This window comes from Pseudorca crassidens, chromosome 11 (genome assembly GCF_039906515.1).
Source record: "Pseudorca crassidens isolate mPseCra1 chromosome 11, mPseCra1.hap1, whole genome shotgun sequence".
Lineage (NCBI taxonomy): Eukaryota > Metazoa > Chordata > Mammalia > Artiodactyla > Delphinidae > Pseudorca > Pseudorca crassidens.
The window spans coordinates 63471413-63490703 of NC_090306.1; the positions used below are offsets into that span (position 1 = coordinate 63471413).

General features: G+C 34.4%; 1 protein-coding gene across 13 annotated transcripts in view; it reads right to left on the minus strand.

Annotated features, from left to right (window-relative positions):
• Nucleotides 1–5453: 5453 nt before the first annotated feature.
• The window catches only part of KCNC2 (potassium voltage-gated channel subfamily C member 2), a 197504-nt gene continuing 183666 nt past the window's right edge, over nucleotides 5454–19291 (minus strand). For 5 of the 13 annotated variants that reach the window (XM_067697370.1, XM_067697369.1, XM_067697365.1 and 2 more), the window contains exons 3-5: nucleotides 15323–16250; nucleotides 13078–13242; nucleotides 5454–8460 (exon numbers count right to left, since the gene is read on the minus strand). In XM_067697370.1, coding sequence (XP_067553471.1) covers nucleotides 8324–8460; nucleotides 13078–13242; nucleotides 15323–16250 — 1230 coding nt within the window. In that variant the 3' untranslated portion in view covers nucleotides 5454–8323. The remainder of the gene's footprint in view (nucleotides 8461–13077; nucleotides 13243–15322; nucleotides 16251–19291) is intronic. The other 8 variants (XM_067697373.1, XR_010932495.1, XM_067697378.1 and 5 more) reach the window with 8 other exon arrangements.

The window sequence follows — 19291 nt, forward strand, 5'->3', positions numbered from 1 at the left end:
AAACAAAAGTGGTAGAGATTTTAAGCCCCGGGGTGAGCTAGTGAAAATTACCAAAGGACATTAGAGGGGAGTTTGGTTAATGTGATTCGGCCATCTGTGTTTGCTAATTGGCACTTAAGAAAGTTAGGCTCCTACCTTCCCAGAGACTAGGAGTTAGAGGTGCTATCTTTCATGATTATTACATTTCAGAGAAATGGCTCCCGGGCCCTTGAGAAAGATATTCCTGGGTTGTAGAAATGGCAAGAGCTAGGAGAAGACTTACACTTCCAAGGGGCAGAGAAAGAATTTACACTAGCAAGTTTTCAAAAGTAAATGCTCTAAGAAAAGGGTTGTCAGGGGCCAATGGCCAGGAAGAAACATGTTTTGTGGACTTGAGGGGAATGTTAAGGCATCTTGGTCATAACCATCCGTTGGCAATTCAAAAGATAACATTTGTGTCATGAAACAGTCTCATAGTTAAACCTAGTTTAGTTGGATGAAGGATTATTCAATGGTGTGAGGCTGTAGAAGTTACTGCCTATGGATCTCAAGTGAACCACTTAGGTCAGAAGATGCTTTCTAAGGAGTAATTCTGTGTGTCCTTTTTCCACAGGTCCAACACACCGCATGTCAACACAAGAACACTTGGTGCCAAGAAAAGATGATATTAAAGGCAAATAATCTTATTTCCCCTTAATATTTTGACACTCAATGTTATGGTTGTTATGCATTACCAGTTCTAAAAAACAAGTAGGTAGATCTGAGCCTGAAGAAATTTAATTTTGGAAAATAAACCTTATAATGATATTTTTCCTAGGAATCTCATTTGTGTCATTAAGGAGTTTCACATTAAAAGGCAGTGAGTTCTCAGTAGTACTCTGTCATGTGGTGCTCTTATAATAAATTTTTAAAAACTTGTACAAATACATTTTACACAAATCAAAACAAATATAAAGCTAGTGTTATTTTATATTTTGACAGTCATCAGTTGGTTCTGAAAACATTTAACCTTAACATTAATGTAAAAGTAAAGAAAGGATATTTCTTTGTCAAAACTGAAAGAAGCAAATAAAAACAGAGCATCTAAGAGAAAATTGTCTAAATTCATTCTTCGTTAGGGAATGTGAAAATTGATGGTCTCTTCTCTAGCCCCCTGTGATGTAATGCAAACCTTTCAAGGTCTCCAGTGAAAAGAATGTCTGGTCCTTTTGTGCAGAATTTATTCTAACATGGCTTATGAAGCAGAATTATATAATTATTCCTTTACCTTTGACTTGTCCTTTTGTTTATTTCACACTAAATGACCTTGCTTCAGGCAATATTCAGCATTTGCTGCTCTATCTTTGGCTTTTCTTTGTCTCTGAATATCCAGCGGTATATACGTGTGTGTTTTAATCATTACCATCTTAGATTCTGATGCTCTCTATCAGCCATCTGTCCAGAATTCCCATGATTTTTTTAATCTTCCTGCCAGCACCCAGTGTGATAAGGAACAGCTACTGCAACAGGAGTAAACATCATTGTAGAGTGTTTAAACTGGTGCCCTTTGTTTCCAGAGAGACCAAATTACTGGTAAAATGTGAGCTCTCAGGAAAAAAAAGAAAAAAATAAAGAAATATACATTCAGTCCTTAGGTACTGCCTTCATGCTTAATCCTTTGCAATAAAATTACAGGTTTTGTTTTGTTTTATTTTTGATCAGAAAATTAGGCATATCTTTAAGTAATATACTTTCTCTTGGCCATTAAGAAAGAATTGGTTTTAAATAAGAGTTCAGTTCATTGCTAACAGATCTCAAAAGGAAATAAAAACACTGAGCCCATTGATTAAAGAAAGGTTTAATCAAAGGTTTCAGAAGCTACCACCTTCAAATTACATTAAGAATCCTTTCATATGCTAGCTGTTTCATGTCACTATTCACCACTCCTAAGATAAATGTGAATTTTTCACTAATGCCAAAGAAATTTTAATCATTTTGGTGTGACGACAACACTTCCTGGCTCATAGACAAAAGTCTAAGTGTTTATCAAATTTATAACAGAAATCAAAAAAATTGAGTTTGCCTCAAAAATAAGTTACTTGATCTTGAGTTACATGGTATGTCCTTATATCATTTTTTATTATAAGAAATATACTGAGAAATGAAGATTTAAACTCTATGGATTTATAATACATGCACAAAATTTTTTTTAAATGGCTCCTCAAATTTGGAATCACATTTAAGGACTATGAAAAAAAAAAAAAGAATTTCCTAATGAAGTACTTGGTTGGTCTGCTAGTAAAAGACTAGCTATACAGTAAATAGGGGCATGATATTTCTAAAATCTATAATAGCTTAATTCATGCTAATTTTTTGTTTGTTCTGTTACATTTGTTAATAATATATATGCTAAGTCTTTTTTAAAAACAGTGTATGTCTAGGACTCATCTCCAGATATAATTTCAGAAGTTTAGAGTTGAGCGCTGGCATTAGTTTTTTTAAAGGACACCAACAGTTTTTCTGATGCAGAGCCAGAATTAGAGATCAACATAGTAGATGAAGTTTTCAATGCTAGGAATGATGTCTTACTCATCTGTGTTGCCCTGGGATGCTTCCATGAACATGCACATAGTTAGAACACCGTACATGAGAGAGGATGAACAGAGTCTAGAAAGGTAGTAGGCCAAATTGCAGCATGACTTGAATGATAGGTTAAATACACACACACACACACACACACACACACACACACACACACGAACACACACATTAGTATTATAAAGTAAAAATAACAAAAGGGAAAAAAGGCAACTTGATAAAACAAAAACATTTGATTTGTTGAGTGGAAAATTATGGAATTATAGTTAATTTTTTAAACTTTTTTGATTTCTATAAGAGCTTTTACTATTTTTTGTAAAAAAAAATTACTTTTGCAGAGAAAAATCTGTTGGTGGATAATCAATCAACATATTTACAGCTTGAAGTGAAGTGACAGATTTATAAATAACTCCTGTGTGGTTCACATGATTGACAGTAAGAAGATGAATTAGGAGAAAAGTAGTTCTGATAAATGTGTCAGGGGACCAAATAAAAAAAAAAATGAGTGTAAATACCAGCAGCTGTGCACCTTGGTATTTACCCAGATGAATTGAAAACATATGCCCACACAAAACCTGAACACAAATGTTTGTAACAGCTTTATTCATAATTGCCAAAACTTGGAAGCAACCCAGCAACTTCAGTAGGTGACTGGATAAACTATGGTACATCCAGACAATGGAATATTATTCAGCACTAAAAAGAAATAAGCTATCAGGCCATGAAAAAACATGGAGCAACCTTAAGTGCGTACCACTGAGAGAAAGAAGCCAATCTAAGACTACATCCTATATGATTATAACTGTATGACATCTAGAAAACACAAAACCAGGAAGACAATAAAAAGATTAGTGGTTGCCAAGATGAGGGGAGGGGTAAATAATTAGAGCACAGAGGATTTCTAGGGCAGTGAAATTATTCTTCAGTAATTGATTCCTGTTATTAGACATTTATCAAGTTCCATAGAATGTACAACACCAAGAATGAACTCTTGGGCTTCCCTGGTGGCGCAGTGGTTGAGAGTCCGCCTGCCAACGCAGGGGATACGGGTTCGTGTCCCGGTCCGGGTAGATCCCACATGCCGCAGAGCGGCTGGGCCCGTGAGCCATGGGCGCTGAGCCTGCGCGTCCGGAGCCTGTGCTCCGCAACGGGAGAGGCCACAACAGTGAGAGGCCCGCGTACCGAAAAAAAAAAAAAGAATGAACTCTAATGTAAACTATGGACTTTGGATAATGATGCATCAATGCAGGTTCATCACTTGTAACAAATATCACTGGTGTAGGATGCAGATAGTCGGGGATGTTGTGCGTGGTGGGGGGCACGGGATAAATGGGAACTCTGTACTTTTTGCTTAATTTTGCTGTGAATCTAAAACTGCTCTAAAATATAGTTCATTTATTAAAAATTGAGTACTAGGTACCTGGGATCCTCAATGGAAAATCCATAGTCTTTGAACATTTTAATGTTCAAAATGCATATTCAGTGATCTGTCACTTTGACGTGACGGTTTGATAAGTAAAAAAAGAAATCATGTAATACTAATTCAATTAAATTATTTAATTTTTAGACAATAATGAAAACAACTATTTTAGGGGAGAACAGGAAGTAACAAAATTTAAGATGAATATTAATGACACAGCAACCATGTTAGAGAAAATTTGTATAAATCTATAGTTTAATAGTGTCCAAGTATTTAAACAATTCATTAAATTTTGGCAGGGGAAATTGGAAGGAAGGATGACAATTTTTTTCAGTAAGGAAAATTTTAAACCACATATTTTAATCATCATAAACTGCTAAGGATTTCAATTTTTTAAGATTCATTTAGCTCTAAATGTCTTCAAGCATGTTATAAATCCTCCAAAGTCCCTGCTTGGTACTATAGCCTTTTAATATATTCATTGTCTCTTTCCAAGTTAAGTTCGCTGTTGCTATTCAATTCATCTGTCTTGTGATTTATTTCAAAGATAAAATGAATATCTTCACTTTTCATTCATGGCTATGAATGAATGTGCCCTGATGTGACCTTGATTTTTTTAATCAAAATTTGATGTCAATTATCTATTAAAATGTATTCTTTCCCCATCCTACATATTTTCCCTTTTTACAGTAAATCCTACATCCTGACACAATCATTAAAAACTTTTTATCAGTAATTATATTTAGACAGATTTCCTTTTCTGAATCTCAGTTTCTTAATAGTCTCTTAATAATCAACACTGAGCACTTTTAGACCTAGAAAAGATTCTGTTGATGCATTATGGGAAAGTGTTGGATTACCCAACCTTATTTCTCTTTTCCATTTTACCTTTCCTCTAATCCTGTTGGCATCATAGAATTTACAGGATAAATTTACACATAACCCCCCAATACAAATGGAATGTCAGCTATGTGTGGTGCCCTGCTGAAACAGTGGTCCATTACCCAAAAGTGAGACAGAAGCCATCTTTGGAAGGTAAGTATTTACAACAAGAGGCTCAGTAAATATTTAAACCATAATAAACTATGACAGGGGAAATTATCTGTGACACAGTTTTGCCTCTGTGATCCTTCACTTCACCACCAATAAAATGAAAACAAAAAATATTTACCTCCAGAATCTCTGTGATGATTAAGTTGGAAAGTGTAAGTGAAAATTCAGTATTAGTCATAAAATGCTGTATAAAAATCAAATACCATAATAATTCATAATTTTACCACTTCTGAATCATAAGAGAAAAAAGCACTTAGAAAAGGAAGACACATGCCTAAGACTTAAATGAAAATGTGAGCTATGTATGTTTATAAATCCTTTCATCTCAAATTTTTTATAATGTATGAGTATTAGGTTTGGTATAATGATGCATAAAAATAGTAAAGCCTGTTGAAAACTCCAAAACAAAGAGAAGAGCCAAGAAAAGAATATGAAGAATTTAATCAGATAGGATTCAAGTTTATCCCCAGCTTATTTGCCTTTTATTCTTCATTTCAGTTATTTACATTTCCATCAATTATCAACAAGGATGTGCATGCACCTTGAGATGTTCACAAAAGGTCCACGATACAGAGGTTCATAATTAGGTTATATGTTATATTCAGAATCCCAGGGGAACTAATAGATTCTGGAAATACTGATTAAGCAAGACGAAGAATTCTTATACAGTTTCAACTACAACAGATTTAAAGACAAGTACAAGCTTAATTTGCCACAAAACACAAAAAAGTAATTGATTGAAGAATATCTCTTTTATGCAAAATATACATTTTAGGATATAATTCAATTAATATTCTACTATATACTGACATTGTTCCTTGATCATTTAATAAAAAAATACTCTCATTGCCAGAATTTTATTTTTTGTCATATTAATAATTGAGGTAACAATGACAAAACACTTAAACTATAAGTAATATTAGTGAGTTTTTTAAGTCAAACAATTTTTCAGAATTTAAACAAATGTGGGATTCAAAATAGGTCAGTTTTGATAAATAGGCACTGAAAATTTCACAACATAATCTGACAAGCTGATCATATAAGTGGTTTATTAAAAAAATGATACAGTTAGTGTTTGTGGATCCAACCAACAAAGGAGAAATAAGGGAAATTAAGACAGACCTATACTACACCAATATCACTGCTTTTATGATTCACAGCACAATCTACTGCAACTCCATGAGGTGGTAATTCACAGAGGTATGGGCCTTACTTGAAGCTCCAGAGATGTTGATCATGAATTTGGCTTCCTTTGACGTGAGATGGCCAAAGCTGTTGATCCATGCACACACGCTGGTATTTACAGTTGTTTCATGGACGCTGGCCAGTCCACAAGCAGACCACTCATATGGGGAGCACCAAATGAGTTCCATCCACTGTTCTTTTACGAACTTTTAATGCCTCATGAAGACGGGAGGATCTCTTCCAAGTGCAACCTGGTCACATCAGGGCACATTCAGCAGCAGAAATCTGTTTCCAGTACAGTCCTTGGTATGGCTAAATTCCACAGTCCCTTTTTCAGCAGTCAAAAATCCATGATAAATTCTGTACAACACTGCAGTCAATAACAGCAGCACCAGACAGTATATTAATTTCTTTACCATAAAGCTGTGTGTAATTATAACTTTCTATGTGTGGTGTTATCAAAAGCATCACTGAATTTCTAAATATCAGATGTTTATGTCTGAGTAAATACATTGCTGTACAAGGTCTTTGACATGCAGGTCATGCTCTAGGACTTAGGAATATAAAGTAGTACTTGTTATGTGGCCAATCATAAAAGTGGCAATTATCTTCCTAACTGAAAATAAACATGAGCATTAGGAATTAGCAGTCTCTAGGATCCTAAATGCCTCAGAAATATTGTTTATCTCTCAATTTATAGTATGACATTTTTCCTCCCTCTCATGCCCAGTACACCAGACACACTACTGCTATTGCATTTGTAGGGATGTGTAAACAGAATTTCTTCCACTTGGACTGAATAAGACACCCTGGGGGTTTCATTGGAGTGAACAAGCAGAGAGGCTTGTTCCAAGTAACCAAAGAAGGCAAGGGGCAGGGGAGAAGACCCAGTACTAAAATCATGAACACCTTATCAAGGCATTTCTGTGCTTCATGGAGACAGATGGCATATACACTTAAGACAGGGAGCTAAGACAAACGGACAGAACAACATACAGGACAAAGCACCTGATTAAATACTGCCTGAAAATCTGATTAATCCCGTGAGTCAGAAATTTAAGGCTGGTCAAGAAAGCTTCCCGTGAACAACAATGCTCCTTGTTGTTTGCAAAAAAAATAATAATTAAAATAAAGGAAGGGGGTAAAAATGACAAGAGCTTTGAATGATATTTGGCACTCTGCCTCTGAAAATGATGACAAATTCTGGGATTTAAAAAAAATATATGACTCTAGTACCAAGCAGCAATTCCTATCTAAACAATGCAAGCCTGGCTGGCAGTTACCTTTCTCTCATGTTTTGTGCCTTCCCCAAGCCATTAAGTAAGAGATCTGGCCTCAGCTTGCGTGTAACCAGTAATGACAACCTCTTTGCAGTTATCTGTGTGCAAACAACCAGAGATATTCAGAACTCCAATACAGCATTTTGGAACAAAAGTAAATCAATCAAGAAATTAAATCTTTTAAAACAAATATTTTTTTCAAAGAATAAGAAAAAAAATATGTCAGGGAGAAACTCGCCCTCCATGCCCCACAATTCAACATGCAGAACAGTCGACCAGTACTTTCACATCAGCAGGATGGTTCAATGCAAGTACACATATCCCGAGCCATCCATGGTCCCCGAACTTTGTGACATTGCTTTCAGGTGATAGAGACAAGATGGTCCATGCAAATGAGCTGACCAAAGTCATGTTGTGAGCAATCAAAATAGAATCCCAGACATCTTCAGAATGGTTTAGAGAGTCACAAGAAATGAAGTTCCCATGAAGTGGTTGGCATTTGGAAGCACACTGGTTTAAATATATCTCCCTGAAGATATGTTTATGTATTAGGGTACTGGCCAATATCTGATGCTATCTGTCATTTTATTGCAAAAGGAGATCAGGGCAATTAATATGGAGAAGTAGTAGCACTACCAGGATAAGATTCATTTAAAGCCAGGATAAGATTTGTTGGCTACCCAAATGGCATTTCTGATTTCAGATAGTAGTATCATGCAGGATTGGTACCGTATTAATGGAGCTTGGAGTAAGTCTATGTTTAATTATTTCCATTATGGGATAAACAGTACTTGAATTAAGACAATTAAGCCGACTGATGCAGTTTGGTTTACAAGATAGATGGGATGGGAGATCGAGAGCGCCTCAGAGGACAAGGAGAGTTGTAGGGTGATGTTACTGGAGAGAGCCTCAGAGCATTGCCTGCCAAGCCCGCTATGTTGTTTAAGCTTCGGGATTTTTCATATCCTTTTATGAAAAAATGCACAGACATCAGTTGAATTCAACCAGAAAATAGACAAAGACAAACAATATCATGCAGGGTAATCAAAAGTGCTATTTTTGAGCTCAAAGAATTTGTTTACAAAGAATTCAATATTGAGACAATTTACAACTCTAAAAAAAAAAAAAATGAAGCTCACTGTAGTTGTCACTTCCAAAAGATTAAACCAGCTATCACAAATTACTGTTGCAATACTTCAAAATCTATTCGTTCGCAGATTACAGTCTGTATTGATGTAATTTTGGCATACACAATATCAGAAAGCTTTTAAGAATCAGGCAAAGCAACTTAAGTAAGATATAAATTTGGCAAATATTTTTAAATTTCAGAATATGTTCCTTAAAAAAAAAATGAGCTATTTTTTCTCTTTTCACTTTTTATTATTACTAAGCTAATAAAGCATGCTTAACTTTAAGTGGACAACTCTTTTCCAGCATATTTAATCTTCCAGCCTTATGGGGTTAAAAGGATGATTCCTAAATAATGGTTTGTAATGCCATTATCTAGATGATGTAGAATGAATGCCCATTTCTAATCCCTTGTATTTAAAAAAAAAAGTAAAAAAAAAAAAAAAAAAGAAAAGAAATGAATATAAATTGAGTCATAATTTTAGTAAATTAAAGTCTGATTTTGATTATATATTTTCAGCTGACTCTCCCTGCCAGGAATTGAGAACAATTTGATCTTAATCCACCTTTTCTTTCTATTATCGTGCATTCTAATCTTTTGTTCATGATCATCATGAATTTACAGAATGAAAGATACTTCCCACAAGCTCTAACCTATTGATTTGCCTTAGCTACTCAAGCAACACCCCATCAAGGTCACCTTTGGAAGGATTCATATATTGCAGTATTTTTTATTAGGAAAGATTAGAGGCAGGTAAATGAGGAAGGGAGTACCTAGTATAAAGTTAGAAGTAAAATTGTCTTAAAAGCCAGGCAACTATTAACTGAAAAAGTAGTTATACTATACAGCTTAGCAAATAAATGTTCTGACAGCTCCACTGAAAAAAGTGTTGTAGATAGGAAAACTAAATAGCTCTACTGTGGGGTAAGATTGGAATAATAGGAACCTCTCCCTACATATACACCCACAAACTTTCAGCAGATTAGATGTCTTCTTTGATATTTTGTAGATGGAAATTTATGTCCTCCATTAACTACAATGAAGTTCTCTAGGACATAATTTCTGCTAATTATCTGCCTATATATTTTGTTAGTATTTTGAGCTATAAAGCATGGGAGGTGGTATATATTTCGTTCTCCTTTGGTAGCTAATGGAGTAGTTAATGGGAGAATGTCTTAAATAATTAAAAAGGAATTGCAAGTCATTTTTTCTTACATAGGGATCTTCACGTGCCTGGAGGGCTAGTTATCACTACTCTTCTGTAATGCGATTGGAAATATAACTGGAAATTGTAGAAAGAATAATTTATACAAGTTGACTTGGATTTTTAGTGTAACCGAAAAATGTAAACTAGACTATAAACATTGATTGGTTTTGATTAAAAGCAAACTAGTGAATATGTATGAAACAAAGAGGTTGTTAACAACTAAAATTCATCCTTATAAAAATGTACCTTTTGTCCTCACTGTCACCATGTTCTCTATAAGACTTCCAAAAAGGTAAAAAATCTGTTTGATAATTTACATTAATCATGCTAGTTACATGTAAATCTTGGTTGCCATTCTCAATGTTTACTTTTCTGAATTATAGTTATTAACATAAATATTATTTATTCTATTTATAGGTCTTTTATTTTTAATAACTATGATTTCAATGTCCATTTGAGAAGGCTTCCCTTATAATTTAGTAACAAGTATTTAATTAGTAAAATTATAAGTTATTCATATAAATATATTGTTCCTTTATTCTGGAGGTTCATTTATGAACAGAAAATTTGATAAAATTTTGCCTTATCAAACTTCTACTGAATGGAATGACTAAAAATATAATTCATGAGAATAAACAATGTTGAACCCAATACATGGTATACACTTTATACAGCTTTTAAGAGCACATATTAGTTTGGGACAGTATTGAAACTTCCTATTCATGTACTATCAATGGGTATGTTTGTGTTCATGTAAAATGATTTCATAAAACTACTATATAAATAAAAACACAGGTTCTAAGTTTTGGGAGTTTACTCTTTTAGGGAATCCACATGTTTTCTTAATGTATGCCCAACTACATTTACATTTGTTGATAGAAAAATAATACAATGGGAATCCAGTCATTTATCTCATGTACATAGGGGAGAATTTTCATAACTCTAAAATCAGGTTAAGGTAGAAACCAATTTGAAAGGCCAGGAAGAAATCATATAGGAAATAAATATCTGAGTAGGAGTAATAGGAGACATCTCTAATCTACATAAAGGAAAAAGGAGAAGAAATGAATGGATTTCTAATAGACATGACAAAATAAGACACTGAGAAGATTAAGTGAAATTAGCCAGAAATGTTATCAGACCTAGGAAAAGAACACAAATCTGCAAAAGAATTGGGCAAGAATGAAAACGAAGTTGATTATGGTGAGAAATGACAAAGAATAAAAAGCTCATAGATGAGTTTTCAAAGATGTTCTCACTGATAGAATTTGTATTTGTGAAATAAGATTGAATGTATAGTTTTCTCATATAAACTGAATATCTTATGAATTGCTTTGCTCATGAAAGTTTGCTATTTTATGGAAAAACTATATTTATATAGTGCTTTATAACTTGCAGTCTTTTTTCAAATGTGATCCCCTTTGACAGTTTAAAATTCAAAATATTTTCTAACCTAGAAAAAAAAATTCTATCTAGATCCTTAAACATGTAACCCTAGTATAAATATTGCATGTGATACTTTATTGAATGATGCTCAAAATGCACATAAATCTAACCACATATTACATAAAAATACATATATACATATATAAGTATATATGTATATACACGTATAGTGATTTAAGATTACAATGCACTTAAAATACTATGTTCTATATTATTAGTTAGATATTATTATTTAATATATGTACATATATTTTGCTCAAATACTATGACAGAATATTAACTATCTTTATAAAATATTTAAAAATTGTTGTAACATGATATTTAAATGTAAAATAGCAAAAAATCAAATAAATCTATTAAGATGATTGAAATACATTTTGGTGCAAGGGATAGAGGTAGAGATTGAAAGTTCTTAGAATGAAGAAGGATTTAAAATATTACATATTAAAGAAACAAAAGAAGAGTCCTTTGTCTTCTCTTTCACGACTCACAGGTATGGAGACAGAAAGAACAATGTAAAGTGCTCAGAAGAAATGAAAGAGAAGCACAACATGGGTAATGAGCTATTTCAAAGAAAGCAGTCATCACAAAATAAATATTTTAGGCTTAAAATGGTAAAGTATTCAATAGGAAGAAACTGCAATGAATAGCAAATAAGCACAATATTTTAAAAATGCACTTGCACTAACGTGAAAGTTTTGGAGTGGCTTTTCGTTCAAATTCAGTCAACTGCATAAGAAATTATTATTTCTTCATAAGAAATTAATAGTTCTTTCTCTATTCTGTCAATAAACAGAGAAAAATAACCATGACACTAAAGCCACTGGAATTCTCAAAGTAGGAGGTAATCTAAGAGCATACCAGCACTTTGACAATGGTGGGTTATAAGTGTCACAAAACTATTTCTTAAGGAGAAGAAAAGGGTCCAATTGTTGGTTCGTAAAATTTACTAAAACAAAAACAAAGACAAAAACTAGCACCTAAGGAATAGTCATAGATGCCTGGCACAATCTAGGGAAATGAAACTGTGCTGGAGTGGAGCTTCAGTATCTTGTTATATTCCTTAACAAAGATGTCTGTCCGATACAATGTATTCATTCAACAAATATTTATTAAGTATCTTCTATGTGCCACGTACTGTTCAGTGTCAATTAAAAAAATAATAAACTTAGAATTATTACTGCCCTGAAGAAAAATTCCATCAATACATTTTGTAAGTACACAAGTAGCCTTTCCAGTGATTGGGTATATTGTTCTATATGGCTGAGGATCTTGTACCTTAGCAACCTTCTGACATTCAGGTAAACCACTAGGAAAAGTGGCCCAAATACTGGATAAGAGACAACTAGAGTACGTTTAATGTTTTACTTTGAAAAAAGCTTTGTTATTGTTTTAAATTATTAATTACTTATCAAATATATGCATAGTGTCAACTAGTGAGTTTAATTCATTGTAGGAAAAAAGATAACTTTTAAAGACTGCTGAATCCATTGTATTAAAGTAATTAGACGAGTGACTTAATTTTTAAATACTTCATTACAATTCTGCCCATAGACAAATGAAAAAACAAAATGTAAAAAAAAAAGAAGGGTGAAATGCCTTTTAGATATGACAGTCAAGTCGGCTGTTATGATATGTATTTTTAAATGTTTATAAAGAGAGAAGATATGATGAGGAAAAGAGCACCATGATTGCACAGTTGCTCCTAGAAAATGATGAAAGAGCATTTTACAGCACTCCATATATTTGCAGCATTTAATTGCTAAGTCACCTGTTAGGATCTGATTAAATGCATGCCTACCTTTCCTGATCCCTCCATCAGAAGCACACGTGTAATCACCTGTCGTCAGTAGGAAACATGTTTCCCCTCTTCTGTGTTTGTCTCTGGTACTAGAGCGTCTGATGGGGAGCCTTTCTGGGGGTGATAATGGCGGCTCACTTCCTGTACTGTCGTCACCTGATAACACTGGTCACAGCACCATGCCCATTGACAGACAGTGATGGATGAGGAAATGAGACAGTACAAAGAGTTTACGCCGAATGTCCATAGTACAGTCACTCGATATACAAAACACAATAATCACATCATGATAAGAAAAAGAATTTTCATCACTCATTACAAAAATTTATGTGGAGCAAAATGGAAATGTACTGAAAAGGAGAGAAATGTTGTTTGGGAAATTTTAACTTCATTTTGGATTTTATCTAATAGGACAATAACTTTTACAAAATTAATGTGAATTCAAAATAAGTGTGATAATGAAGTAGCACACAAGTTAATATCTTTCCATTTTTGACATGTTATCTAGTTAATGCAAATAGACATCTTTGAAAGTGGAGCCTACTGAAGGAAAAACTCCTAAGTAAATATTTGTCTTTGCAGTGCTTTAAGACGCATGCTTTTATTATTTTCTGAAAGTAATTTTCCCCAATAAATTGTAATGAAAATAATCCTGAAGTTCACAAACTTCATGTCCAGGTTCTCTATTTTGAGGTGACATAATATTTTTGAGCATACCAGTGGAAAAAGATCAACTTCTCAAATGCCCTTGAAACAACTGTTTACTTCTATATGTTTTTGCCAAAGACTTTCACATCCTATCAGCCTAGATACTAACTTATAACAATGTTTGCCCAGGCTGAGAGTGTGTCCTCATTTCCATGCCCTTCATACGGGCTCTGCGCAAGTACGTGAGAGCAGTCTAATGAGAGCAGTAACACCAACTAAATTTCATCTTTCATAAAGACATTCCTGGCGTAACAATTCTCAGATACATATTGACAGAATTTGCAAAACAATCTACTAAATAAACATAAGGACTGCGAATAAAATCTTTGAAAAAGCAGTTCAGTTCCAGCCAGTTTTTTTTTTTTTTTCCATGTACCCCATAATAACTTTTGGAAGCTAAGGAGGGAACCTGTGAAAATGTCACTTGCCTTTTCTGTTTGTTTGTTTCCTTGCTTGCTTTGTTTAATTGTTGTTATTTCTAAATAACGCAAAATTATTCACATGGGATTCTAGTAAGTCATTTTTCTACAAGAAAAAGATCAAACCTATCTAAGTTATAGGGAATGCATATACCTTAACTTTTCATAGTGGACAAAATCTAAATTGTGTAAACTACAAAATATTTCATCTGTAGTAGACATAATAGACTAGAGATGACACTATTGACTATCACTTTGGCAAACTGAATGTCAGCCTACAATCAACCCTAGATTATTTATGACAATAGAGAGGAGTAGCAATTCAACTAATTCAAGCAGTAAATCATCCAAAACTGAGTTCTGGGAGGGAACAAAGCCCAATGCAGAGTGCATAAAAAAGGAAATCCACAGAGAAATTCAACCTTGCCATTGATTGGCCAAAGCAGATCATCTAGCCCCTGAATAATGTTGGGCTGATTATATTACATAGCACCTTACCCAATCCAAAGGGATTATATTGAAATATCCTAATTTAAGAATAATGAAAACTTAATGAACCCTCCGTAATATTACTGAGGAAGTTATTTACTTTGAAAAGGGACATCTTACATATCACCTCTTTGGTGTTTAGGCCTTTGAAATGTAAACGTCCATTCTTCTTACATATCTTCTTCTTGTGAATTAGGTTAAAATGCATGGCCCCATGTGGCAGAGATAAAACTGAGACAAACACGCCAAGCCAAATGATATGGAGATCAACATTTTGAGAATGAAGGATGGAAAATGTCCAGTATCGTACCATCACATCGTGCAGGGAAACAAAGAAACATTGGCACAAAAGCAACAAACAGGCAAAAGAAAATATTGGTACCATCAGCAAAGGGCATTCCCACTAAAGCAGGAGAGCTCTATAGCCAGCTATGCAGACTTCTACTTAGGATTCATTTAGAAAAGCTATAATCTAGCTATCTACAAGCCTGACACAAACAAATTTTTTGTGAAGGGGTAGAATGGAAAACTCATGAAAATTTGCGGAAAATGAGAATGCTTGCCTTCTATTTCAGGGACATACTGGTCTATAAAGTATTTAATGGCATGCATTTGAAATCGTGCCTTACCTGATCTGTTATGTTCCGGAAGCCGATTGTCTTTGCCCAGACACGTGTCACCCTGTGTGCTATTACAGGCCATATTTAATTCTGTCTTGCAAAATGTAGGCGAGGTTGCCTGAGGGGCAGGAGGGATGTGCTTCTTTCTTTTTCTTGGAAGTTTCTGCTTCGCCATTGCCAAGGAGTAGTACATTCCAAAATTGTTGACAATGACAGGCACCGGCATGGCTATTGTCAGTACTCCAGCCAGAGCACACAGGGCTCCCACAAGCATCCCTGACCACGTTTGGGGGTACATATCTCCATAGCCCAAGGTAGTCATGGTCACTACAGCCCACCAGAACCCAATAGGAATGTTTTTGAACTGCGTGTGCTCACTAGCTGAAGGGTCATTGGGTTGAGCTCCTACTCTCTCCGCATAGTAGATCATAGTAGCAAATATCAAAACTCCTAGAGCCAGGAAGATGATCAGCAGCAAAAATTCATTAGTACTTGCTCGAAGCGTGTGTCCAAGCACCCTCAGACCTACAAAATGGCGGGTGAGCTTGAAGATTCTCAGGATCCTGACAAACCTGACCACCCTGAGGAAGCCAAGTACATCTTTAGCAGCTTTGGATGACAGCCCACTGAGTCCCACCTCTAAGTAGAAGGGTAGGATGGCCACAAAGTCAATGATATTCAAGAGGTTTTTGATGAATTCAAGTTTATTGGGGGAAAAAACAATACGGACTAAAAATTCAAAAGTAAACCATACCACGCACACTCCTTCTACATACGTCAAGGCAGGATCTGTTTCGATTTCATACTGTAGAACGACACTTGTGCCATTGATGACTGGTTCTGTCTTGTTTTTAACAATATTGAAAGCTTCGTGTGTCTCCAGGCAAAAAGTTGTGATTGAAACCAGGATGAAGAATAAAGAAGCAAAAGCAATAAACTGTAGAGAAAAAAAAAAAAGAAATAAAAGAAGAAACACAGAGTGATCTAAACATAATATATTTCAATCCAAATCTAAATGTATCAATTCCTGTAGTAGAAAAAGTATAAACATATATTTGAAGATTTCACTTGGCATGTTTCTCAAGTGTAAGAAGACGTGTAGGGAACATTCATTAGAGTTGCACTGATGATATGTTTCAAGTTCTGTTTTCAGCTTATATAGGCAAAAAGTTTTGATTTATGTTGGAAAATAATTTGACTCTTTTGTGTAAGACACTATACCTGTGAAAAGAGCATAAAAATCCTTGCAAAAGAATGTTAAAGGGCAACAGGCTGAAAAAAAAATAAATGTAGACAATGGCTCCAGATATTTTTTACCATCCTAGAGATCTTCACATATTAGATCAAGATTTACAACCATAAATAAAAGGTACAGTCCACACTGATAGAAATTTGGTAGCCACCCATATTTAACTGTAGGTTTCTTCTATAATGTTCAGATTGTCATGAGGTATGAACATGAAAAAAAAAAATTTGAGCTATGTTACCATTTATATTATATCAACTTAAGGCAGAGTCTTGTCCAAAAAAGCAAATCTAGGAAGAGGAGGCATCGAGACTGAAGAGAGAGAAAGAGTTAAGGAACAAATTAAAAGGCAGTCTTCTTCCTGTCCTGAAAAAGAACTCCAAATGTTAAAGTAATATGTTATAAAGTTGCAGGATTTTTTTTAAATTCAACATTTCTTTGGTCAATAATATATGAATACACACCTACTAATACAGAATAATAATAAAAGCTCTCACTTATATAGTTCTTACTAGCGCCAGACAGTCTTCAAAGCAATTTACGTAATTAACTCACGTCAACTCTCATAACAACACTACACCAACACCTTTTACAGTCATAGAGTTTGTCACTTCTCCAAAGTCATAAGATTACAAAGTGATAGACCTGAGACACTAACTTGGTAAGTTTTGCCCCCGATTCTGTTCCCATAACTACCAAACTCTCAAATGTAGAATACAAATATGTTGAAACCTTTATTTATCTTGGGATCACATACTTCTTAATATTAAAGATCTGAAAACTTGAAACCCAGTTGTTTTAGTAAATGGCACTGTTGCCATTTGTCACCACCAGAGGCTTTCAAAGAAGCTGGCAGATTTCTGGTGCTCTCTGATAACGCTCTTAGATTGAGCATGCTTAATGAATACCAAGAGACTATTCCTTGAATGTCTAAACAAATGAATTATTCAGCAGGAGGAGGTCATCAGTCAAGTGGAGGGAGGCCATTATTTAGAAATAATAGGGTATATCCCAAACCCAAAGCTCTTCCCTAATATCCTGCATCTCAACCATGACACTGAAAAGATCTAAGTTTCAAGAAGAGATTGAAACCACCTCTTTTTTTGCCCCTGGTTGATCTTCAATGGACGAGATATACAGATCTCGCCAAATACATAAGAGATACACAAAAAGACTAAAAAAAAAAAAAAAACTTTGGCCTGAGATTATCTGCTTTAAAGAACTACACAAATACCTGTGAATAAACAAAGCAACGGAATAGTTTCTAAATATACACAATTCTAAGACACAAAACTTTAGAAACCAAAAATTGTCTGTGTTTATGTCATTGGAACTTGCATTTATAAATATTTTTTTAGCATAATTTAAAGAACTACATGATGATTTTTGTATTTGTATTATTCTTCATTGTAATCTTTATAACTCAGTATATCTTTAGCTTTTAAAGACTTTGTAAATCTGCTGGAGTGTGATAGTACTATAATCGGAAACTAAAAAGAGTATAAAGAATGGAAACAAACTTTGATATTCCTGGAAATATACAACATTCATCTTAGAAGTACCTCATTATTTTGCTTAAAAATCAGCTTGATAGGTCATTTTTTATTTATAAAGGCTAAGGACACTAGGTATGGTCTAGAACAAGAGTTGTAACTGAGAACCAAAGTATGCTTCATAATAACATGGTAGGAAATTGGAAGTTGGCCTCTATCAGCCTGCAAGTGAGGACCTTGGAAGGAAGTTGAATTCTGAAGAGAAGGAAGTGGAAAATGTCTCTAAAGTGAAGGAGGAGAGGTCCATAATATGAGCACAAACAGTTGAGAAATCCCCCCACAGGTACAGCAGCAGAACTTTGGGAGACCAATGGAGAATATTAAATTCTAAGATGATGCTTGCTCTGTTAGGCCTTCAACAAAAGGTGGTTGTACAAAACAGCTTGGTGTTGAAGGTGCTTTGAGTAATGAAGGCATTGGACCATGGGAGAACAAAAAGAGGACATCAGTCAACCACGAGAGGCAAAATACGTACTGAGATTCAAAACCATAAGAGAGTAACAAATAAAAGTAAAACGTAATAAGGAGAAATGCAGCTCCCAATAAAGTCCTTGGAGATATTGGGAGACAGAGCTTCCCATGGAATGAAGAATAGGGTCTCAGTTTATTAGAAACTTAGTTTGAGTATCAAATGAAAGGGTGACTCCAGAAACCTTGAAGATCTAGAATTATCCAGAGGCCACATTTGGATTCCTTTAGCAAGGAACTTGTGTACTTTACCTGAACTTAAATCTAAGAGTCTTGGATATAGAAAATGTCTTCTTTTGTTCCTGACTCACTGAGTTAAGCCGAGATGGGTAAATATGAGGTTAGATTGAATAATATTTTTTAAAAATTAAAAAGGAAATAAATGGGGAAAAAGAAGGTTTTATTTGTTTTTCCTCTTCACTGAACTGGGAACTGTTTAAGGACTGGAATGATGTCATATTCATTTCTGTACCTCCTGCTTCTGTCACAGTAGTTAGTATTTAGTATGGCTGGATGGAAGAATAGAAGGATGGAAAAATTAATAAAAGAATGAATAAATTAACAAAATAAGGTAGACTATATTCTAATGAGGATAAAAATGATGTGAAAAAAGGAAATAACAGAAATGAAAAATGAAAGTCCGCATATTGAAGCAAAAAAGCCAAATTTACAGCTGAAGCAAACTGAATTGGCTCACAGGTCCAAATGTTG